Here is a 26,176-nt window from a genome sequence, read left to right on the forward strand (position 1 = left end):
CAGATCGACATGATGACCTCTCATCTCAACAAGAAACTCCAGCGGTACTGTTCCAGGTCAATCGACCCACAAGCAGTGGCGGTGGATGCTCTGGTGTCTCCATGGGTCTACCAGATGGTGTACGTGTTTCCACCACTTCCATTGATCCCAAAAATTCTCAAAAGAATAAAAAGTGAAAAGGTTAAAGCAATTCTCATTCATTTCTCCGGACTGGCCAAGAAGGGCCTGGTATGCGGATCTGCTGGAGATGCTCCTGGATGACCCGTGGCCTCTACCTCTTCGCGAGGATCTTCTACAACAGGGGCCGTTCGTCTATCAAGACTTACCATGGCTACGTTTGATGGCATGGAGGTTGAGAGTTAAATTCTAGCACAGAAAGGGATCCTGGATAGGGTTATTCCAACCCTGATCCAAGCCAGAAAGGGGGTAACGTCTAAGCATTACCACCATGTTTGTAATAAATATGTCTCTTGGTGTGAGAATAGGAAATTTCCTGCAGTGGAATTTCAACTGGGACGTTTTCTCCTTTTTCTGCAGTTAGGTGTGGCTGTGGGCCTACATTTGGGCTCCATAAAAGTCCAGATTTCGGCCTTATCCATTTTCTTCCAGGAACAATTGGTTTCTCTCCCTGAGGTTCAGACATTTTTGAAGGGGGTTCTGCACATCCAACTGCCCTTTGTGCCTCCTACGGCACCTTGGGATCTCAACGTGGTGTTGCAGTTCCTGCAATCGGATTGGTTTAAGCCTTTACAGGACGTTGACGTAAAGTTTCTTACGTGGAAGACCGTAACACTGTTGGCCTTGGCTTCAGCAAGACATGTGTCGGAGCTGGGGTCATTGTCTCACAAGAGCCCCTATTTGATTTTTCATGAAGATAGGGCTGAACTCAGAACTTGTCAGCAATTTCTTCCTAAGGTGGTGTCAGCATTTCATATCAACCAACCTATTGTGGTTCTGGTGGTTACCGACACTTCTGTTACTTCAAGGTCCTTGGATATTGTGAGGGCTTTGAAGATCTATGTGAAGCGGACAGCTCGTCACTGAAAATCTGACTCGCTGTTTGTTCTCTACGATCCCAATAAAATTGGGTGTCCTGCTTCAAAGCAGTCTATTGCTCGCTGGATCGGGCTTACAATCCAGCATGCTTATTCTATGGCAGGCTTGCCGGTTCCAAAATCTGTACAGGCCCACTCTACAAGGTCAGTGGGTTCTTCCAGTACGGCTGCCCGGGGTGTCTCGGCTCTACAGCTCTGCTTAGCAGCTACTTGGTCAGGTTCGAACACGTTTGCTAAGTTCTACAAGTTCAATACTTTGGCCTCTGAGGACCTTCATTTTGGTAAATCAGTTCTGCAGGAACCTCAACACTCTACCACCCGGTTTGGGAGCTTTTGTACATCCCCATGGTACCTACTGGTAAATCCTTTTCTTGTAGTACGTAGAGGATACTGGGCACCCGCCCAGTGCTTCATTTATTCCTGCACTATTACTTGGTTAAGTATTGTTGGTTCAGCTGTTGCTGTTCCTGGTTTAAAGTTTGGTTAGCTTGGCTTTCCTCTAGTTTGTGTGTGCTGGTTCGGAATCTCACCACTATCCTTTTATATCCTTCTCTCAAAGTATGTCCGTCTCCACGGGCACAGTTTCCTAGAGTCTGGTAGGAGGGGCATAGAGGGAGGAGCCAGCCCACACTATCAAATTCTTAAAGTGCCCATGGCTCCTAGTGAAACGTCTATACCCCATGGTACTAATGTGGACCCCAGTATCCTCTACTGACTTCGAGAAAAGGATTTACCTGTAGGTAATTAAAATCCTATTATTTCCCACGCACCAACTGCTGTTACCTGACTTTCTATATGCACCACCTTCAACATTCTCCTTTCCAGATGCAGTCATTAGGTCAACATTCAAAATGTTGACACCACAAAGTTGACAGTTGTGATGTCGACATTGTTGAAATATCTACAGGGAACATGTTGACATTCTTAGACTGTCGACATGTGATATCCCAACATTTTCAGTATGTCAATTAGGGCTAGGCTGCAGGATGCAGGGCCAGATTAAGGGAGGGGAGACAGGGGCGGTCTTCCCGTGGCACCCACACAGTGTATTCTGACCCTGCAATTTGGTCATCCGAGCAGCTGATGAAGGGACTCGTGAGCTACTTTGCAGGCCTGAGCAGCGGCAGCCCATCCTAGTGAGTACCTGGATGGGGGCCGCGTCTGGGATGTACTGTCTGAGCAGCGGCAGCCTGTCCCAGTGACTACTTGGGTTGGGTGGGGAAGGGGGGGGGGGGGAGAGGTGGGCAGGTCTGGGATGCACTGTGGCCATAGTAAGGGGGGAAGGTTTGGAGGCCAGTGTGAGGGCCATAATGGAGGGGCCCCAGCATTTTAGTTGTCCCGGGGCCACCACAAGCCTTAATCTGGCCCTTGCAGGATTAGAAGGTAAGTGTTAGGCTGCAAGAAGGGGAATGTTAGGGTTAGGAACTAGGAGGAGTCTTAAGGATAGGGGGAGTATTCTCACCAGAATGCCACTCCGCCGGAGGTCTGTGCCGGAACTGCTGCACACGTGACCAACGGGACCCAGAAGCCACAACTGAAGATTTCGCTGCCAGTGGTAGCAGGTATGTGGCCTCTAATTTGTCAACATTCTATCATGTCAACATTTCATCAATGTCCATATGCTAAGCATGTAAACATGCTCTATGTCGACATTTGGATGCCGACCTTGTATAACACTTTCTTTCTTTCATCATGTACCCCTCTCAGCATGCACCCAATTCTATTACCCACTTTCAGCATGCACTCCATTCCATTACCCACCTTTCTGCAAGTTTCCTCTTATTTAACTTCCTTTCAGCTCGCACCCCTTTCTGTCACCTCCCGTTAAGCACACTCCCTCTTTTATAACTCAGCCTTTTATCATGCTCCCTCTTCTTCTGTATAATCCTCCCTTTTATCCTCTCCCTATTCAGCATGTCCCCTCCTCTATAATTTTCCCTATTATCATGCTCCCCCGTCCTACAATACCAACCACCACACCGCATTTATGTGTATCCCACCCTAGCAGTGCATGATCCTATAAACATGATCTACATATTAGACTGTCCACGGGACTGATGATCGCATAGTGTAGAGCTCAGCAGTGCGGGACCAGCGACGTAGTGCTTCCCAAGGCATTGTAGGACATCCATAGGGCATATGATATTGGCGGTCACCTGCCCCGGGATATTACAACCCTGCTCATTCAGTGCTATTATGTAGATCTGTGATAGGGAAATTTCATCCTTCAGTAATGCTCTGTCATTTCTTAAAGGGTTCCACATATGCAGCAACACAGAGTATTTAAGTTGCGGCAAACAGTTACTTAAATAATCATTCCTGCACATATGTAGAACTTGTAAAGTAATGGCAGTGGCCCACTTACCAGCTAATTTGAATTCACCATGGCTACTTGCTTAGGTTTTTTTTTACTATAATAAGTTTCCCCTAAAGTCCCTTAATTAACTAAGTGTACAACATCTAGGTCGATGTGTTCACACTATCGGGAAATAAGCTCACCTTTAGTTTCTCATCAGTAAAGGTAATGCACTGGGTGTAGTTGGACCACGTCCGATTGCTTTCAGGATGTCTAAACCAGTTTCCCGTCTCGTCACAATATTTGGATGCCTTTTCTGCAAAATAATCAGTAAATTAAGTTAGTGTGCATGGACATACATTTCCAACATATACAATCACACCATATCACCTAATATGGGGGGTCATTCCGAGTTGTTCGCTCGCAAGCTGCTTTTAGCAGCTTTGCACGCGCTAAGCCGCCGCCTACTGGGAGTGAATCTTAGCATATTAAAATTGCGAACGAAAGATTAGCAGAATTGCGAATAGACACTTCTTAGCAGTTTCTGAGTAGCTCCAGACTTACTCGGCATCTGCGATCAGTTCAGTGCTTGTCGTTCCTGGTTTGACGTCACAAACACACCCAGCGTTCGCCCAGACACTCCTCCGTTTCTCCAGCCACTCCCGCGTTTTTCCCAGAAACGGTAGCGTTTTTTCACACACTCCCATAAAACGGCCAGTTTCCGCCCAGAAACACCCACTTCCTGTCAATCACATTACGATCACCAGAACAAAGAAAAAACCTCGTAATGCCGTGAGTAAAATACCTAACTGCATAGCAAATTTACTTGGCGCAGCCGCACTGCGGACATTGCGCATGCGCATTAGCGACTATTCGCTCCGTTGCGACAAAAAAATAACGAGCGAATAACTCGGAATGACCCCCATGGTATCAATCGCTGCAAAATACTGTATGTTGGCGCTATATAAGCATTAATAATAACAGCAAGTCTTTCCTTACATTTAAAGTCCCAGTGTATTGCTCAGCTCGTTTAGTGTAACTTAAAGCTGCTAAATCTGGAATCCTGCTGAGATCTTGGTTGATGTTTCTGGAAACCCTTGAAACCCCATCTCACAAGTCACTAGTTACCCAATAAGTCGAGCCACTTATACCCTGTAGAAAGTACCCCCCCCCCCCCCCCCCGCCCCTTCATTAGCTCCATATTCTGTGTTTCTACACTCTTGTAATGAATTGCCCATGATGTGAACAGACCATGCCGTCATTTATTGGTGCTAGCTTAATCCAATGTGAGTAGTCTAGTGGAAACTTCAGTATCATGGGTCCTGATACGGAGACGGACACAAATACCTTCGCAGCTGCGACTTAGAACACAATGGCTGTGCGAAAATATGCAAATGACGCAGTCACTGGGTTTGTATTAATATGCCCACTGGAGACGTCCCAGATCCGCTGCTTGTGCAGCAATACACAACCTTCAGGCGCATGCCAGTTGGTCATCAACCTTTTAAGTAACCCTATGGTAGCGCAGTATGGCTGTCGGATGTACAGTGAGATGCCAGAGACATTGGGGTAAATTTACTAAGACGGGAGTTCTATTTAAGATGAGATGTTGCCCATAGCAACCAATCAGATTCTACTTCTCATTTATCTAGCACCTCCTAAAAGATAATACCTGGAATCTGGTTGCTATGGGCAACATCCCATTTTAAACAGAACTCCCATCTTAGTAAATTTACCCCTTTGTAACTGCATATGGGATCACAATCGCAAGCTGTGTCACTCCCCCGAAGCGGTCACAATATACCTGCGCTTGATTGGCCACTGCCCGTTACCGCCACAGAGGCTCCCTGACGATCACTGTGTGAATAAATAACACTGCGGCCGCCGTCACAAGACCATCGCAACACATACACAGTCGCAAAGAAATCTGACAGATGATGCCATTGATTCTTCCCAGAAAATTTTAGGATGCTATACAATTTATACCTTATAAAGTATATGTAAAGAACATGTACAAGAATAAATGAAGTATGCATTTATGTACAATTGAGTGATATCATTATGCAGCACTAGCCAGATTTAAATAAATTACAATAAATCATTGTGTGTTTTATTACATTCCGTCAAAATGCTCTTTTGTCAGCAAAAGTGCACTGACCCACAAGGGATTTGTCTGCTTGTTGTGTAACTGAATGAGACGTCAACATTATGTTAATATATAGGAAGACAGGCGGTTGCAACAAATTTACATTGTCAGGCTGAAAAATGAGGGAAGTCCATCACGTTTAACCTGTTACAAGCTGCAGCTGCATTGATCCAGAGGGGTGGTCTTCAGTTTGCCGGCTGTCGGGATCCCGGCGCACAGTATACCGGCGCCAGAATCCCGACAGCCGGCATACCGACATTTTTTCTCCCACTTGGGGGTCCACGACCCCCCTGGAGGGAGAATAAATAGCGTGAGCGCTGCGAGCCCACAAGGGGCTCATTTGCGCTCGCCACGCTGTCGGTATGCCTGCGGTCGGGCTCCAGGCGCCGGTATGCTGGTCGCCGGGAGCCCGACCGCCGGCAACACATACTACACCCATCCAGAGAATGGCATACAAAATCCCATTGAGGTAGGTGTCAATGTGCCAAATTAATAGGGTAAGAGTCTTTCTCACACCCACAATTGCCAATTCATACCTTTATCTATTTGATCCAGGGATATAAATGGAGAAAAAACGTTTCTTGTTAGAATGGCATACTTGGTTAGGAGTTCTATAGTTTAACCATGGTGGTCATTCCGAGTTGATCACACGCTGCAACTTTTTGCAGCCCGCGCGATCAACTAGACGCCGCCTATGGGGGGAGTGTTTTTTTGCATAGCAAGGCTGCGATCGCTTGTGCAGCCCTGCTATGCAAAAAAGTTTTGTGCAGAACAAGACCAAGGTATGAGTTACTTACCCTGTGCGATGAATCCAGCGTTGATGGTCCCGAAATTGACGTCAGACATCTGCCCTGCAAACGCCTGGACACGCCTGCATTTGCCGCACCACTCCCAGAAAACGGTCAGATGACGCCCTGGAACGCCTTCCTCCTGTCAATCTTCTTGCGGTCGCTGCTGCGACCACTTTCTTCACTATCTGCGTCGCTGCCCAGCGACGCAACGATGCGCCTGCACAATGCGGCCGCAGTGCATGCGCAGTTCTGACCCAATCGTGCAGCTGCGACAAAGTGCAGCGTGCGATCGGGTCGGAATAACCCCCCATGAGCGCTGTGAGGGCTCAGATACATCAGTTCCTTTTTATGTCTACTAGAAACTGTTAGACTTTGCAGGAGCCTCCTGAGTGCTGTAAGGCAGCTTACAAATTACCCATCTGCCTGCTGGTATAATAAAACCTTTATCATCTGAAGTTTCTCCTATTATATCCCATGTAATGTGTAAGTAACATAGGGTCTAATTCAGACCTGATCGCAGCAGCAATTTTTTTCTCTAATGGGCAAAACAATGTGCTGTGCAGGTGGGACAGATGTAACATGTGCAGAGAGAGTTAGATTTGGGTGGGGTGTGTTCGAACTGAAATCTAAATTGCAGTGTAAAAATAAAGCAGCCAGTATTTACCCTGCACAGAAACAATATAACCCACCCAAATCTAACTCTCTCTGCACAGGTAAAATCCGCCACACAGCTTAGTGTCAGTGAAGCCAGATATAGTCAGGAAAACATGGTCAAACATAGAAGTGTGTAGTGTAACTGTAAACAGATTTCTGCATCTAAAGAGACATAAGCAGCTGAAATTCATTGCCAACTTTTTGAGGTGTACGGCAGAGGTTCACAAACTGTGTGCCGTGGCTCCCTGGGGTGCCTCCAGGGCCGGTGCTAGGGTGTTCAGCGCCCCCCTGCAAACTATAAATTTGCGCCCTCCCATATTCCTTTGGCCCGCGCCAGGAAAAGGGGTGTGATCTCACAAGTAAGGGGCATAGCCACACAATAGTACCCCCATTCAAAATTACGCCACAATGTAGAACAATCTTATTCATCTTATATGTAATGCCCCACCCGTAGTAGTAGCGTCCTTATATGTAATGCACCCCAGTAGTAGTAGCATCCCTATGCATAATGCTCCCCCCAGTAGTAGTAGCGTCCTTATACGTAGTGCACCCCCAGTAGTAGTAGCGTCCTTATACGTAATGCACCCCCAGTAGTAGTAGCATCCTTATACGTAATGCACCCCCAGTAGTAGCATCCTTATACATAATGCCCCCCCAGTAGTAGTACCGTCCTTATACATAATGCCCCCCCAGTAGTAGCATCCTTATACGTAATGCCCTCCCCCCAGTAGTAGTATTGTTATACGTAATGCCCCCCCAGTAATAGTAGCGTCCTATACATAATGCCCCCAAGTAGTAGTATCGTCCTTATACGTAATGACCCCCCAGTAGTAGTATTGTTATACGTTATGCCCCCACAGTAATAGTAGCATCCTATACATAATGCCCCCGAGTAGTAGTATCATCCTTATACGTAATGACCCCCCCATTAGTAGCGTTGTTACACGTAATGCCCCCCCTGTAGTAGTAGCGTCCTTAAAGCACACATAAACGCACACAGACATACCACACACACACATTTTCCTCTCACCCTTCACTTACCTAAGCCAGTCTCCCTCTGAGTCTGTACACTACAGCAGCCTGGTCCGTGTAGCTCCGCCCCCTTCTGTCCCATGTATCTCCACCCCCTTCTGTCCCGTACACAGCGCTGTCCTGTCACACAGGTACAGGCGAGGGGAGGGAGGAGGATTTTCATGCTGCAGGAGCCGCTGCCAGTGCCTGTCATACAGTGACAGGCACAGCAGCAGCAGCAGCAGCAGCAGGGGGGACAGGATGGCGCAGCAGGGAAGGAATGCAGAGCAGGGTGAGCGCCTCTCCGTCCCAGCGCCTCCCTGCACTGCATCCCTTCGCTGAGCGGGTAGCGCCGGGCCTGGGTGCCTCGGGACACTTGCAGGGGTGCCCTGGGTTGGTGGTCCAGGACCAATTCAAATTATTCATGGTCAATATAATAGGCAAAACCAGTGTTGGTGGCTGCCAGTCATAAAATATGTGGTCAAACAGAAGCAAATCTTGTCCCTCACCACACAACTGACCCTAAGGATGACATATAAACGCAATCTACTTAATATAATATTTCTTTCTAAATTTATCAATAAGAAATTTTTGGCCTAGGGGTGCTGCAAAAAAATTCTGATATTCTAGGGTGCCGTGATTCAAAAAAGTTTGGAAACCACTGGTGTACGGTGATAATGTCATGTCACAGACACAGGTTTGGGTGTGGTGCACTGCCTTTGTTGATAACGACAGGACAGACATTCAAGATGAACAGTGATTTGCACTTGTAACTAGACATTTTGGTGCACTGTGCCAGAAAGAGAATTGGTGCCTCCACAATATTTAAAATAGGGACAGTGCCTACCAAAGGGGCGTGGCTTCATAGGGAAGGGGCTTGGTCACAAAATAATACCAATTCATATTATGCCGCACTGTAGTCTCCATTATTAAAATTACGCCACACAGGAGTGCCACTTATACACATTACACCAGGTAGAGCTCCTTATACATATTACACCAGGTAGAGCTCCATATACACATTACAACAGGTAGAGCTCCGTATACACATTACACCAGGTAGAGCTCCTTATACACATTACACCAAGTAGAGCCCTCTTTTAAATATTATGCCAGGTAGAGCTCCTTTTACACATTACGCCATGTAGTGACTTCTTATAGCCATTACACCAGACAGAGCCCCCTTTTAAACATTATTCCAGATAGAGCCCCCTTGTATCCATTATGCCAGCTAGAGCCCCATTTTACACATTATGCCAGGTAGAGTTCCATTTTACACATTACCCCAGGTAGAGCCCCCTTATACACATTACAACAGGCAGAGCCACTTTTACACATTACAGCAGGCAGAGTCTCCATGTACAGCTTGTGCCAGGTAGAGCTCCCTTATAGACAATACACCAGACAGAGCTCCCTTTTACACATTACGCCAGACAGAGCCCCCTTTTACACATTACGCCAGGTAGAGCCCCCTTTTACACATTACGCAAGACAGAGTCTCCTTTTACACATTACGGCAGGCAGAGCACCCTTTTACACATTTTGCCAGATAGAGCCCCTTTCTACGCATTACGCCAGACTAAGCCCCTTTTTATAACGAGAGTGAGAGAGAGCGTGTGTGTTATACTTACACTTGGCTCCGGAGCAGCAGCTTCAACCAGAAGGCTGTGTATTCTTCAAACGCTACAGACAAGTTGGAAGGGGAGGAGTGTAAGGAGAGCAGCAGCACTGTCCAGCTACCTGTGTGACAAGTAGCTAGGCTAGTGCAGTGGCGTGGCCGTGCAGGTGCTTGTTGCGGTTCTGCCCCCACACTGCATATGTGATGCATAAGCGCTGTGTGCCAGGCACACCTTTACTTACGGCCCTGGTGAGTTAATCCATTGAGCGGTACTGCACAAACCTCCCTACAGGCCTATCTTGGCCCCAAGTGATTTCCATTTCTTTGGACCACTTAATTAGCACCTACAGTATGTTGAAGGCAATTTGTAACTGATGGTGAAGTTCAGCAAGACGCCATGTCCTGGCTCCAGACGCTCGACACTGATTACTTCTATGCCAGGAGAGATACCGTTTAACAAATGTTTAGACAAGTATGGGGACTATATGAAAATAAATTCAGTACCAAGGCCATACTATTGATTATGATTATACACATATGGATGAGTTGAACAAATGTACACAATGAGAGGACTTGTAACCTTATTTATTGAATCACATTCATGTGTGTGTGTGTGTGTGTGTATATATATATATATATATATATACACTGCTCCAAATCAGCCGGCACTCCACGTTTACGAACAACTGGTCCCGGTGCCCAGTGCAATAACATACACTCCTCCAATACGGCACGGCACTCAGAAGGGACTTCTCTGAAATCGGTGTTTAATCGCTGATGTTATACCGGGAGGCGGTCAACATCCCGCTGGACGGGATCCCGGCGGTCGAAATACCGACGCCGGAATCCCGACCGCCACAATCCCGACATATTCTTCCTCCGTGGGTGTCCACGACACCCATAGAGGGAGAATATAATAGTGTGCCGAGTGTAGCGAGGCACCGTGCCCGCAAGGGGCTGCGTTCCGCACGCCACTCCTGTCGGGATTGTGCGGTCAGGATTCCGGCGTCGGTATTTCGACCGCCGGGATCCCATCTAGCGGGATTACGTACTGATCCCGTTATACCACTATTAAACACTGATTTGAGAGGAGTTCCTTTGAGTGCCGTGCCGTTTTGGAGGAGTATATATATATATATATATATATATATATATATATACACACACACACACATTTTGATGGTGAGCTGCCCCACTGTAGCGTGTCGGTTGGCCCTCACGCACCTTCGTAGCCGACGTTCACCTCTCACATCAATGGCACGTGGTGCTCCGCAGACTCCATGTCGGTTATTCGCAACGGTGCCATTTGCCAGTCAGGTTGCACCTTTACCACGGCAGCACGCGGACAGCTCACAAGCTGCGCTGTTTCAGGAATACTGCCACCCATGGCCCGAGAGCCAGTGATCATCACTTTTTGCAATTTGGATAAATTGCGCCTTTTACCCATGACAGCAACAAGTAATATGTGTGCAGATGGCTTATTGCACACCTTATATACCCACCAAGCCACCACACAACACGTGACGTACTTCATGGGCAGAGACGGCCCTAGGCATAGGCAAACTAGGCAATTGCCTAGGGCATTTGGAATGCCTAGGGGCACAAGCAGCTTCTGCTGATTAAAATGATATGCAGCATGCCTATATTCTATGTGTTACTGCGGCTCTATCTGCATACGAAATGTATTACTAATGTGCGGCATTATGTGTATGAGGTGTACTGCAGTACTTGGTGGCGAAACATATAGAAAGTGCACTACTGTGTGGTCTAATGTGAATAGCAATATGGTGTGGTGTAATGTGAATAAGGGGCACTACTGTGAGGAGTAACATGGTACTACTATGTGATGTAACGTGAATAAGTGACACTATTGCATGATATAATGTGAATAAAGTTGCAGTACAGGGTGGTGTAATTTCAACATGTGGTATTATTGTGTGACCATGCCACTTCCCAGGAAAAAGACGCCCCGTTTTGGGCTGCGCACCGAATGTGCACACTGTTCCTATTTAAAATATAGGGGATAGGAGCACCAAAATGAGGACTGCTATGGGTGAGGAGTTATGGTGCTGGGAATGGGGTGAAGGGTCAAAGGTGGAACTACTGTAGCGTCTGTGCTAGGGGGCACCAGCCAAAATCTTGCCTAGGGCATCATATTGGTTAGGACCGGCTCTGTTCATGGGCTACGCGCTGCCAAGGTCAAATGTAGGAGGTGGTTGTAATAATGTGACTCGGCAATGTATTTTTACTAGATATTATATATATATGTATATTTATTCAATTACGTGGCATAATGTATCTTTACGTAACCACTAGAATGTCTAGTTAAAAAAGGCCACATGGAATCGACGATTGCTAGAAGGAGAACAATGCATATTCCTTTCTTACGTTCCCTTCAAGGGAGAGTCCATGACCCAGAAAGTAATGAAGTTGAAGACAAGCCCCTGGATATACCCCAAGCATACTAAACCAATGAACTTTTAAAAATTAACAAAAATTGTAAACTTCCTGTTCTGGGTATGATGAAAAACGTTTTCAACTGTAAGGACGCAAGGCATTCATTTTGAACTGCTTAATAATATAAAACGTATGTACAGAGCTTGCTAAGATTTTCCCTTCTATATTTTATTAAATACTTTTTATACCAGCATTATTTCATATGGATATCCAAGAAGTAATAAGATTGTTATTACGGGATACGGTCGTTAGGTCGACCCAACTTAGATTGACACTCATTAGGTCGACCACCGAATGTCGACATTGCCCTTAGGTTGACATGACCGTTAGGTTGGCGTGTACTAGGTCGACAGGTCAAAAGGTCGACATGAGTTTTTCAATTCTTTTGAGATTTTTTTCATACTTAACGATCCACGTGGACTATGATTGGAACGGTAACTTTAACCTATGTCGAGAGCAGCGAGGCTCCTTGCCCGAAACATGGCGAGCCATGCGAGGGGACATGGTGCACTAATTGGGGTTCCCCATCACTTTACGAAGAAAACTACTCCAAAAAAAGTCCAAAAACTCATGTCGAACTTGTTAGGCGCCGGGGTCCGCTCGTCGGTGCGGCCCGGCACCTAGCAACCAGGGACGCCGTGCGCGTTCAGCCGCCGGCTCCCTGGCAACGCTGGATGCCGGGCGCACGGAGCCGCTCAGACCCTAGCAACGGGGACGCCACGTTCGGGCCGCGTTCCCCGTTGCTGGGTCTTTTCTAATTGTATAATGGTGTGCTGGCCGTGCAGCATGCAAGCTGCACGGCATTACTTGTGATTACCCAGTCTGGCTCCTGATTGGGGAGCTCACAGTTATAAGCACCCTTTGGACTTCTCACAGACGCCGGTGATAGCTTCCTGTTTGCCTGTGTCGGTTACAGAGAGTTTCCAGTCCTGCTCAATCCGGTTGTTCCTGTCCTCAGTGATCCTGTACTCGGAAGTTGTCATCTGTTCCTGGAGTCTGACCGAGCACCTTTAACATCCTGTGGTGTTCGTGAGTCGCGGCGTAGCCGTGTGTTGCGGCTTGACCGCTTACTGTTTATTATTTTGTATCTTTGTGTTCTGGAGCTTTTGCGGAGGATTCCGCTCCCCCTGATCCACTCTGGTATCCAGCGGTGCTGGATAGGAGTTACGGATCAGTGGATCTTTGGTTGTCCTTTTCCCTGGCGGCTAGTCCGCACATACTTTTTGGTTTAGTTAGTTAGCTTGTAACCCCTGGCCTGGTTGCTTAGTCAGAGGGCCCCTTGTTATCACCCTGTCTCGGATTTCCCTTTGTCTCCCATTAAGACCTGAGGGGGCATCGGGGTTGGGCAGACATAATCCGCCCTTCGAACGCGGCTGCCATGGGCTCAAGCAACCATAGTCTCGCAGGGGATTTCTGATAACACGGGCGAGACAACGGAGTTAGGGCGCCAGGGGTTACTAGGCTCTCCTGCTCCCACAACCAGTATATCTTTCCAGTACTCAGACCTCTGCCATAAGATCTCCTCTGGTCTGGAGTACGGGAATCATAACATTATCACCGGCCAGACTAAAATTTAAAATTAAACAGGAGTTAATTTTTCCCTTGTTCAGTTGGGAGATTTGTCGGCCTCATGAATCCCACCGGTGTCGGGCCAAATCCTGGCCAGCTTCTAGTTAGCCAGATTCAAGAACTTACTCAGATGGTTCAGGATCTGTCCCTTCGGGTGAGGTCACAGGAAGATCTGTTACGGACTTCCCCGAGGGTCATTCCTGAACCAAAAATGCATCTGCCTGACCGTTTTTCTGGGGATAGAAAACAGTTTTTTAATTTTAAAGAGTCTTGTAAACTTTATTTTCGTTTGAGACCAGTCTCCTCAGGTACGGAGGCTCAGCGGGTTGGAATTATTATTTCTCTGCTTCAGGGGGATCCTCAGACCTGGGCTTTTGGTTTAAAGACAGACGATCCGGCTTTATTTTCTGTAGACGCCTTTCTAAAGTCTTTAGGGCTATTGTATGACGACCCTGATAGAGAGGCATCCGCCGAGAGTCAGTTGCGTGCTCTCAGACAGGGTAGGAATCCCGCAGAGATTTATTGTACGGAGTTTCGCCGTTGGTCGAACGACTGTGGATGGAATGACCCAGCCCTGCGCAGTCAGTTTCGCCTCGGCTTATCAGAGTCTATAAAAGACAGTCTCCTTCAGTATCCCGCTCCTGAGACTCTCGATAAACTCATGGAGCTCTCTATTAAGATTGATCGTCGGCTCAGAGAGCGGAGGGCTGAAAAAGGAGCATCTGTCGGGTCAACTCCTTGTGTTTTTTCCATCCCTGTGGACATAGAGGAGCCTATGCAGATAGGTCTCTCCAAACTGTCTCCTGAAGAAAGAACCAGAAGGCAAAATTCTGGTCTTTGTTTATACTGTGGAGGTAAGGGACATTTTGCCCGTAGTTGTCCGAACAAGTCGGGAAACGTCTCGACCAAGTGAATTGTGAGGGGGTTCACTTTGGTCTGCAGCTTATCTCCTCAAATAATTCACTGTTAGTCCCAGCTAAAGTTTCCTTTGGCAGCCTCTGTTCCTCGGTCTCTGTTTTTGTGGACAGTGGAGCTGCAGGGAACTTTATGGATTTAACATGGGCCAAGACCTTAGGTATTCCTCAGTTAGCCTTGGGTAGGTGTATCACCATGCATGGTTTAGATGGGAGTCCCTTGTCCAATGGGGTTATTTCTCTCTGTACACCTCCTGTTCTACTCTCGGTAGGAGCTCTGCATTCTGAAAAAATTGAGTTTTTCCTCACCCATTGCCCAGCAGTTCCAGTGGTTCTGGGTCACCCTTGGCTGGCCTTTCATAATCCCATCATTGATTGGCAGTCGGGGGAGATCTCACAATGGGGTACCATCTGTAATAAGGAATGTATTACGCTTCCCATCAGAATAGCTGCTGCCATTCCCGCACCCATTCCTGTGGAATACCAGGATTTTGTTGATGTTTTTTCCAAGGGCAATGCGGATATTCTGCCTCCCCATAGGCCTTATGATTGTGCTATTGAGCTAATTCCTGGTGCCACTTTGCCTAAGGGAAGGTTATATGCATTGTCCGGACCTGAAACTGTGGCCATGAATGAGTATGTTAAAGAAAGCCTAGGGAAAGGATTTATCAGGCCATCTAAATCCCCTTTAAGTGCAGGCTTCTTCTTCGTAGAGAAGAAGGATGGTTCACTCAGACCCTGCATTGACTTTAGAGCCTTGAATAAAATCTCAGTAAAAAATACTTACCCTCTGCCACTGATCTCTGTCCTCTTTGATCAGCTACGTTCAGCTGTGATTTTTTCTAAGATTGACCTGAGAGGAGCATATAACCTCATCAGAATCAAGTCAGGGGATGAGTGGAAAACGGCATTCAGTACTCAGTCAGGCCACTATGAGTATCTGGTTATGCCATTCGGCCTGTCTAACGCTCCGGCAGTTTTCCAGGATCTCATTAACGATGTGCTCCGTGAATTTCTTGGAAAATTCGTTGTAGTCTACTTAGACGATATTTTGATTTATTCTGACTCTGTAGAACAACATGTTACCCAGGTGCGTCAGGTTCTAAAAAAATTACGTGAAAATCACCTATATGCCAAACTGGAGAAGTGTGAATTTCATGTCACGGAGGTATCCTTTTTAGGATACATTATTTCCCCTCGGGGATTCCGTATGGAACCAAAGAAGCTCCAAGCCATCCTTAGTTGGGCGCAACCCACCAACTTAAAAGCAATTCAGCGCTTTTTAGGGTTTGCGAACTACTATAGAAGATTTATTCACTCTTTCTCTGACCTAGTTGCTCCCATTGTGGCACTGACTAAGAAGGGAGCGGATCCTACCAATTGGTCACGTGAAGCCGAGCTATCTTTTCAGGCCTTGAAACAAGCCTTTGTCTCAGCCCCTGTCCTCAGACACCCCAACCCAGAATTGCCTTTCATTGTTGAGGTTGATGCCTCAGAGGTTGGAGTAGGGGCTATCCTATCTCAGAAGGATCCGGATTCCCTTGAATTACACCCTTGTGCCTTTATGTCCAGGAAATTCTCTTCTGCTGAATCCAACTACGATGTTGGTAACCGGGAATTGCTGGCTATTAAATGGGCTTTCGAGGAGTGGAGGCATTGGCTTGAGGGAGCGACTCATATCATTTCAGTTTTGACTGATCACAAAAATCTTCAATACATTGAATCAGCTAAACGACTGAATGCCCGGCAGGCTCGTTGGGCTTTATTTTTTACTCGTTTCAAATTCATTATCACCTTCAGGCCAGGTTCCAAGAATACCAAGGCAGATGCCCTGTCACGCAGTTTTCTTCCAGTTCAAGACAACAGTCCTGTTACTCCCATACTTCCGTCTTCAGTCATTCGGGCAGGCCTCACACAGGATTTATTTACCCAGTTAAAGCTGCTTCAACATCAGGCTCCTGGAAATACTCCTGCTGGTCGTCTTTTTGTCCCTGAGTTTTTGAGAGCAACTGTTTTGACGGAGTTTCATGATAGCAAAGTTGCCGGGCATCCGGGAATCGCTAAGACTTTGGAATTAGTCTCCCGCTCAGTATGGTGGCCTGGTCTTTCCAAAGACATTAAGGAGTTTGTTTTTTCGTGTCAGGTCTGTGCACAGCATAAAGTTCCCCATTCTTTGCCTATCGGTCAGCTTATGCCCTTGAATGTTCCTCTTAGGCCATGGTCTCATATCTCCATGGATTTTGTGGTGGACCTCCCTCTGTCAGCCGGATGCCGAGTCATATGGGTGGTAGTGGACCGTTTTAGTAAAATGGCCCATTTCATTGCTCTTCCCCGATTGCCATCTGCCCAGGGATTGGCAGTCTTGTTCCTCCGCCATGTTTTCAGACTCCATGGGTTACCCACTGATATTGTTTCCGATCGGGGTCCACAATTCATTGCACAGTTTTGGAAATCTTTTTGTGTCTCATTGAAGATGAAATTATCTTTAACGTCAGGCTACCATCCCCAATCCAACGGGCAGACTGAGCGAGTTAATCAATCACTAAAACAATATTTGCGGTTGTACTCGGCCAAACTCCAAAATGACTGGTCTGAGTTTCTTCCATTGGCGGAGTTCGCTTACAATAATGCCTGTCATTCCTCCACCAATGTGTCTCCATTTTTTGCAGTTTTTGGTTTTCACCCCAGAGCTAATTCCTTTTTTCAACATTCCTCTGTCTCCTCACTGACCTTGACCTCTCATCTTAGGCTCATTTGGAGAAAAGTGCACCTGGCTTTCAGAAAAGCGGCATTTCAGGAAAAGAGATTTTCTGACAGGCTCCGGCGGCCGTGCACTTTTAAAGTAGGAGATAGGGTGTGGTTGTCGACTCGCAACATTAAACTTCGACAAACCTCAGCCAGAATGGGTCCTAAATTTATTGGACCATTTCACATTATCAAAAAAGTCAATCCAGTTGCCTTCCGGTTACGTTTACCAAAAACTTTACGGATCGGAAATACTTTCCATTGCTCATTGCTGAAACCATATGTTTCGTCCAGTAGATTTCCTCGTAAGATATCTCAGGGGAGATCACCAATAGTTGTACAGGGTCAGCAGGAGTTCTTAGTTGAGAAGGTTCTTGATTCCAAGTTGTCCCGGGGTCGGCTTTATTTTTTGGTGCATTGGAGAGGTTATGGTCCAGAAGAAAGGTCTTGGGTCCTGGATAAGGATCTCCATGCCCCGAGGCTCAAGAGGGCATTTTTTCGAGAATTTCCTCGGAAACCTGGCTTTAGGGGTTCCTTGACCCCTCCTCAAGGGGGGGGTACTGTTAGGCGCCGGGGTCCGCTCGTCGGTGCGGCCCAGCGCCTAGCAACCAGGGACGCCGTGCGCGTTCAGCCGCCGGCTCCCTGGCAACGCTGGACGCCGGGCGCACGGAGCCGCTCAGACCCTAGCAACGGGGACGCCACGTTCGGGCCGCGTTCCCCGTTGCTGGGTCTTTTCTAATTGTATAATGGTGTGCTGGCCGTGCAGCATGCAAGCTGCACGGCATTACTTGTGATTACCCAGTCTGGCTCCTGATTGGGGAGCTCACAGTTATAAGCACCCTTTGGACTTCTCACAGACGCCGGTGATAGCTTCCTGTTTGCCTGTGTCGGTTACAGAGAGTTTCCAGTCCTGCTCAATCCGGTTGTTCCTGTCCTCAGTGATCCTGTACTCGGAAGTTGTCATCTGTTCCTGGAGTCTGACCGAGCACCTTTAACATCCTGTGGTGTTCGTGAGTCGCGGCGTAGCCGTGTGTTGCGGCTTGACCGCTTACTGTTTATTATTTTGTATCTTTGTGTTCTGGAGCTTTTGCGGAGGATTCCGCTCCCCCTGATCCACTCTGGTATCCAGCGGTGCTGGATAGGAGTTACGGATCAGTGGATCTTTGGTTGTCCTTTTCCCTGGCGGCTAGTCCGCACATACTTTTTGGTTTAGTTAGTTAGCTTGTAACCCCTGGCCTGGTTGCTTAGTCAGAGGGCCCCTTGTTATCACCCTGTCTCGGATTTCCCTTTGTCTCCCATTAAGACCTGAGGGGGCATCGGGGTTGGGCAGACATAATCCGCCCTTCGAACGCGGCTGCCATGGGCTCAAGCAACCATAGTCTCGCAGGGGATTTCTGATAACACGGGCGAGACAACGGAGTTAGGGCGCCAGGGGTTACTAGGCTCTCCTGCTCCCACAACCAGTATATCTTTCCAGTACTCAGACCTCTGCCATAAGATCTCCTCTGGTCTGGAGTACGGGAATCATAACAGAACTTTTCACCAGTCGACTTAGTACATGTCGACCTAATGCCCTTGTCGACCTAGTACATGTTGACCAAATGCCCATGCCGACCTTCAGTGGTTGACCTAATGACTGTCGACCTAACTTGAGTTGACCCAACGACCTATACCCTGTAGGACACCCATAGGGCATGCGGTCACCTGCCAGCGAGCCATGTGAGGGTACAAGGTGCACTAATTTGGGTTCCCCATCACTTTACGGAGAAAATGACACCAAAAACAGTCAAAAACTCATGTCTACCTTTTGACCTGTCAACCAAGTACATGTCGACCTATCGGCCCTGTCGACCTAATGCATGTCGACCTAAGGGCAATGTCGACTTTCAGTGGTCGACCTAATGATTGTTGACCTAAATTGGGTCGACCCAACGACCCATACCCGTTGTTACAGCTCCTTCTTAAATCCTTGGGATCCTTAATGTTTGTGGGTATCCCCAAAAAATGACTGCTTTCGGGGGGATATCCTGCAAACATAATTGTACAAATATGCCTCAAAAGGTTCCATGTTTCAAAACAAAAATTAAAGGGCCGCGTATTTCCATCCTTTCCTCCATATATTCCACTGAACAGCTGCTGTGTGCTGCCATTCATGTGGGTGTGGCTGTAGGAGGAGTCACCAGTGGCTGTAGGAGGGGTCAGCAGTGGCTGTAGGAGGAGTCAGCAGTAGCTATAGGAGGAGTCAGCAGTGGCTGTAAGAGGGGTCAGCAGTGGCTGTAGGAGGAGTCAGCAGTGGCTGTAGGAGGGTTCAGCAGTGGCTGTAGGAGGAGTCAGCAGTAGCTATAGGAGGAGTCAGCAGTGGCTGTAGGAGGAGTCAGCAGAGTGAGTGTGCACACTGAAGATAATGATACCAATAATTAATTATCAAGCGGCCCACGGTGCCGCTAGTTCCATCACCTCTGATCTAGTACTTTAGAGTCCAAAGCACAGAACATCTCACAGGTATACACAGACGTTTTTCTGAGAGTTGAAAGAGTCTCGCTTTAAATTGGAAACATTTTTTAGCTATCATTTTTGTGTAATGTGTTTCTCAGAAATCGTGTTTTCATTCACCTCTGTGTATAGTTTAAATGTTTATAGATTCTAAAGTTTTCTTTCAAATTACAGGTTTGGTATGTGCAGCTAATACATTATAATCCTGCCAACAGTATGTTACTGAAAGAAGTTTAATCATCTAGATTTTATGCATTCATTTAGTTTCACCTCGAATAGAAAAGAAGATTACATTTCAGATTTCAGTCTCTTACTGGTTGTGCTTCAGCAATCTGTTATAGTCCCAGTAATTGAGATAAACATTAATACTTTTGTATATATTTCTTCAGATTTAAGAAAATAAGACATGAGCTGCAAAGATTTACTAAGTCTAGTTATTCAACAGAAAAGTGAATGCTAAACTGCTAAAAGGGGTTGCTTCTCATGAATGCACATTTCTCCATCGCATTAACTTGCCAAGTACTGTTCTCATTTATATTTAAATAAGATGCACAGATAAGGATGTATGAGGCTAGGTTTCTAACCACTGGTGCATCTAAAATGGGTGCAGTATGTACGGTGCACATGGGCCCCTGAGTCTATAGGGGGCCCCCACCGCACACGCTGCACCCATTTTTTTAATACTTACCCCTCCGGAGTCCAGCGCTGTGTAATAAGCGTGAAAATGGTGCAGCGGCCATTTTCAAAGTGTTCTGCGCATACACAGTGGAGAAATCACTGGGAAGATGGCCACCATGTCATTTTCCTGGTGATCTGCGCATACGCAGTAGAGTCCCTCTAGTGCTCAGACTCTCCAGTGCTGCCAGCAGAGAGGAGGGGGCCCGAACGGAGAAGGCAGCATACGGGCCTCCTCCTCTCTTAAAGAGCTCCTGTTTATAACATTGGGTTTAGCTACAATGATCGCATTCCAATTAACCTATCTATCTATCTATCTATCTATCTATCTATCTATCATATTTATTTAATTGCCATAACAGGGCTGCAGGTGGAATGAAGAATACAGCTGACCACTTAAGGGGGCAGGCCAAATTCTTCGCCCAGGGTCCTTTTAAGCGAGGAGGGGGCCCGTGTGCAGATTCTGGTTGAGCCCCTCCTCTCCATGGCACCATAGGCTCCAGCATTGTATTACATTGTATGTGTGACTTTAGGTAGATCATCTGAGGGAATTAAGTGCTTGATTCTGGCTATGCTCTCACATGAAAGAATGAGGATCTGATTGAGGCCGATACCTGAAGTTTAAGATACTATACAGGACAAAACCAAGATTCCGCACATGATCAGTGTTTTGTAGTTCTGAACCCCCATGTGTAAGTCCTGTTGGTTGGTTATGCTGCAGTCTTGTCCAGTGACCTATCATAATTACCTCTGTTTTATCAGGGTTCAGTCACAGCCAACTGGCACTCATCCATTCCAGGAGCTCAGAAAGACAGCCATTTAGGGTTGTTATTGGATTATCAGTACCTGGAGCAAAGGACAGGTACAGTTGTGTATCATGGGCATAGCAGTAGTAGACCAGGCAATGATGTCTGATTATTTCACCCAGTGGTAGCATGTATACTGGAAAAAGCATGGGAGATAGTATAGAACCCTGTGGGACTCCACATGGCAGTGGCACTGGTGATGGTGAATATACTCCAGCTGAAACTCTATGTGACCTGTCGGTGAGAAATTTATTGAACCACCTAAGGACTGTGCCATCCAGTCCACAGAAGTTCTTCAGGTGCTCAATTAGAATCCCATGGTCCATGGTGTCAGATGCTGCATCGAGATCTAGAAGGATTAAGATTGAACCATCACTTCTGTCTCTTACCATAAGAAGATCTTTTACCAGGGCTAATTTGGTGCTATGTCTTCTCCTGAATCATGACTGGAGTGGTTCATAAATGTCATGGGTTGATAGGCGGGTTTCTAGTTGAGTTGCAACCATTTTCTCAATAACCTTTCCCTAGAAAAGGAAAGTTTGATACTGGTTTGTAGTTGGTCATGTAGTTGGGGGCTAAATGAAATGTTTTAAAGAAGTGGTCTGACGATTGCTTCCTTTAGTGGTTCAGGAAAAATGCGTGTCTGCAAAGGGCACTGAACAATTTTTTGCAAATACAGGGCCAGTTATTTCCATACACCTTAATAGAAACTTGGTTGAGGCAGGGTCTAGATCACAGGTGAATGTTGCAGGATGCAACATTCGGGTAATTTCAGCAAAGTTGTTTACTTCCATTTGGTCAAAGCTGTTCCATGAAGACATGTGGCATATTAGCAGGCTTGATAAATAAGTACTCCTTTTGAAGCACTGTAGGAATTCCAGCCCAGATGGTGGCTACTTTATTTTTAAAGAATTTTGCAAACTCATTGTATCTTGACTGAGAGAGGGTTTTAATCAGGCTGCAGGCATGCTGGTTTGCAAATCATCTCCACTGTACGGAAAAGTTGAGCTGGCCTATTGTTTGCTGCTATGATCTAATTTGAAAGGAACTCTATTTTATTGCGGGTGATTGTTGATTGATGTTTTCCACTATGTTTGATTAGTTTTAACTTATCCTCTACCAGTTTGTCTTTCTCCATCGTCTTTCAAGTCTACGACCCCTTGTAAATCCCTGTCAAATCCCTGTTATAGTAACAGACAAGGGAACAAGTATCTGCTCAGGCCCCCATTAGCGCACAGAGGTCCAGGTTTACTGTAAGGGCCTGTGGAGTCATACCCTTCCTTGGACTATATCTGGTCAATTCCATGGGCAAAGTTCTATTTCGAGGGGCTGCGACTGAGAACCATATTGAGTTGTGGTGTGCATATGCGACTGTGTTTATTTTAGGTCAAAGACTTCAGATCCAATCTGGAAGACAAGATCAAGAGTGTAACCACTTTTATGTGTAGCAAAGGGAATGACTTGTGTGAGGCCCAGAGCATTCATTGTGCACAAGAGGTCTCGGCCAAGGCATGATTACTCATCATCGACCCATGCATTGAAATTCCCAAGGATAAGCCATCTTGATGGTCCAGAAAAAATGCAGAAACGCTAGTAGAAATATCTTTATATCTCCAGGGGGGCGGTAAATGAGAACTACTCTAAAACCTTATTTTGTAGAACTACAGGCAGTGATGCCTTTAAATGAGTGGGTAATTAATTTCCACTGGGTAGACCCTAAGTTTGAGTGCTTCTGTCCCATCTCTCTAGCAGTGGGAACCGATGGAGGAGCAGCATGCACCTCCCACAACCATACCAAATGCTCCAAGAAGTTGGCATCACTGATTTTAGCCATGACAATGAGCCTATTATTAAAGAAATTAAAATACACAAACCTCACTCCCCTCATAGCATTTAGCATTCGTAAAATAAATGAGAAGACAGCAGCAGAAAGTCACCCTAGCCTCTTCTAACCTATGATCCCTCCTCCCTGACCATGGGAGAGATGTATCAAACCTTAGATGTGTTTCATCACATGATGAAAAGTTTATGAACGGACCACCATTGCCGTGTACAGCTATGCTACTTGTAAAACATTTCTCATTCTTTATTTGCTCGACACATTTATAATTTATAAATTCAGTTGTATATTGTATTACTTAGTGTTTAAATATAAATAATGTATTTATACAAAACAAATGAAACTGGTATAAAAATTAATGAGCAACTTCTCAGCAATATCTAAACGTAATTAATCGCTGTACATGTATAAGTCAAGCCTTTGCTTAGCATTTTAATACTGTGCAGTCATCACTCTCCTAAAATAATTTTGTATTTAAAATATGTTTTATCATGAAAATATTAAAAAGCAAAGGGGATTTCCACCACTGAGTAATTAATACAAAGGCCTTCAACAGATTTTACCAAATGGATCAGTTCCAGTCATGCATTTATATTATCATGCTGAGTTGTCTGGTATATAACAAAAAGTTGATCTTTGGAGTCAACTGCTTAAGTATACAGAGCAGAAAAGTTGTGTCACATCCTAGGAGATGTTATATGAAGGGGTTGAGTATGGGATACCGACAGTGAGGATGTCGGCGGTCAGAATATCGACACTGGTATCTCGATTGGCAAAATCTTGACAAGTGGCTGCAACTAAATTAACCCTACCTCTAACCCTAACACTGCTCTCCCGCAGCCTAACCCTAACCCTCCCTTTTTGCAGCCTGACCCTATGCACTCCCGCCCCCTGTTGACTAGCCCTAACAGCTGTATCCGGTCAATAGGGCCCTTACTGTTGGTCCCACCTCTTAATGTGTGGCAAAATGATGTCACAGTGAGGGGACGGGGCTGTTGCCTGTATTACGGGGGCAAAGATGATCTTCCAGAACATCCTTAGGATTCACCAGGTGGCAGATTTCTAGGACAGACATTCCCAACTGCGTTCCTCAAGGCATGTTTTAGTGATATCCCTGCTGGAGCACAGGTGCCTTAGGGGTCTATTTACTAAGTCTTGGATGGAGATAAAGTGCACAGGGATAAAGTAGCAGCCAATCAGCTCCTAACTGTCATGTCACAGCTGGGTTTGAAAAAAATGACAGTTAGGAGTTGATTGGCTGGGACTTTTTCTGTGTGCACTTTAACTCCATCCAAGGCTTAGTCCATAGACCCCTAAATTACAAGTTATTTATTTTGATTTAACAGTCTGTGCTGAAGCTAGATACAGCCAGGTTCCATGGGGCAGTGTCAGTGCCACCCTGTAGATCTTTCACCCTGGGCACTGGACACGCTTGCCCCACCCCTAGTTATGGCCAAGTGAACAAACTAAGAAATTATGGTTTTCTAATGGTCTTTTAAACTTTTGTTTTACAGATCTGTGCTCACAAGTCACTGGGGACAGTCAAACACATTGCTGTCTAGATGACATTGTTTTTACTGCAATTTTGAATCCCTAATCATAATCCAACACTTGTGGTGCCAGAGCTCTATTCTCTATCACCACCGTTTTGGCCCCCAGGCTTTGTAAACCCCAATCTGCCCATTCAGTGCCCTGGTGAGTTAGCATACAAAAAAAAACATACATCAGAACTGACAGATTATAAATTTATGTTTCACAGAAATGTTTGATTCTATAATTGTCCTTTATGAATTGTGACTAAATACACGTACTGTGATGAAAATGTCTTTGAATTACATGTCCTATTTTTAAGGTGGCAAAAGCGTACAAAATAAGTGAGTCCTGTTGCTCAGAATAAACACTTTTATTTTGAAAGCACTTCCATACAGGCAGGTGGTCTGTGCAAGAACACAAGAATGTCCTTGGAGTTTCAAAACACACCTTAGAAAGCCACTTTACTGTTCAGTAATGAGCAGGTGGAAAAGGGCAATGAAGTGAATATTCTCATTTCAGCTTTATGGCTGGTTTAATATAATTTGTTGTGACTGTGCAGAAATGATAGGAGAACAAACGTTTAAAGCAGGGGTGGGGAACCTGCGGACCTCCAGCTGTTGTTGAACTACACATCCCAGCATGCCCTGCAACAGTTTTAGCATGGCCAAATAGCAAAACTGTAACAGGGCATGCTGGTATGTGTAGTTCAATAACAGCTGGAGGGCCAAAGGTTCCCCATCACTGGTTTAAAGCATAGGCACCTGCAGGGGGCATTACAGATGTCTGCACTACCCCTCTAGACAGTTATTATTTACTCTCAGAAATCTGATTACCAGAGAGATGTGCGCAAAAATAGCAGCTTTAACTAGAGACTGTGACACTCACCGTTTTTACCACCAAGAACTTAAGGTAACAGCCTAAGAAATTTTGCTTGTTTGGGGTTCCGGACTCCCCCTTTACATAGTGAATTTTTGGATTTTTTTCCTTGGCCTTCCTGTTTTTTTTTTAGATTTTATTTTTAACTCGTATGTCTTGGATGTTGATTTAACCCCAACTATGGTGTTGTTGTAATCAATAAACCTTTTTTCTGAACCGGTATATATCCTGCTTCACATTTTTTGGATGTCTTATTTGGATTACCTGAAAGGGACTGTCTAAGACTGTGGAAAAAGAAACCCTGATAGGATTCACTCTGCAATTTCCTCCGTGAGTGTGGTACGCGTACTTACTGTGAAATAATTTACAGATTAAAGAAACCCTTATGTGTTTACACACCTCCCTGCTATAAGTGAGTGGGGTACGCATCTCATACTTCTTGGGTGATGGCCATATGAGATTTAAGGAACCATTAAAGATACCTTTATGTACATAGTTAACGAATTCTTTGTGTGAGTTGGGGTACGCTGCTGACTATTTACAAACATCTTTATACCATTGCCGGGGGATCTTATGTGCTGAACGAGGATTTTCTGGTTCCGGTATAAAAGATAGATAGTGTCTAGTTAGATAGTCAATAGATAGACACCATATGTTAGACAGACATTAGGTTGACAGGGTCAAAAGGTCGACAGGA

General features: G+C 45.9%; 1 protein-coding gene across 2 annotated transcripts in view; it reads right to left on the minus strand.

Moving 5' to 3' along the window:
- Positions 1-26,176, minus strand: part of CALCR (calcitonin receptor) — a 507,584-nt gene that overhangs the window by 175,933 nt on the left and 305,475 nt on the right. For both annotated transcript variants that reach the window (XM_063924784.1, XM_063924785.1), the window contains one exon: positions 3,555-3,667. In XM_063924784.1, coding sequence (XP_063780854.1) covers positions 3,555-3,667 — 113 coding nt within the window. The remainder of the gene's footprint in view (positions 1-3,554; positions 3,668-26,176) is intronic.

The sequence above is a fragment of the Pseudophryne corroboree genome, chromosome 5, assembly GCF_028390025.1.
Source record: "Pseudophryne corroboree isolate aPseCor3 chromosome 5, aPseCor3.hap2, whole genome shotgun sequence".
Lineage (NCBI taxonomy): Eukaryota > Metazoa > Chordata > Amphibia > Anura > Myobatrachidae > Pseudophryne > Pseudophryne corroboree.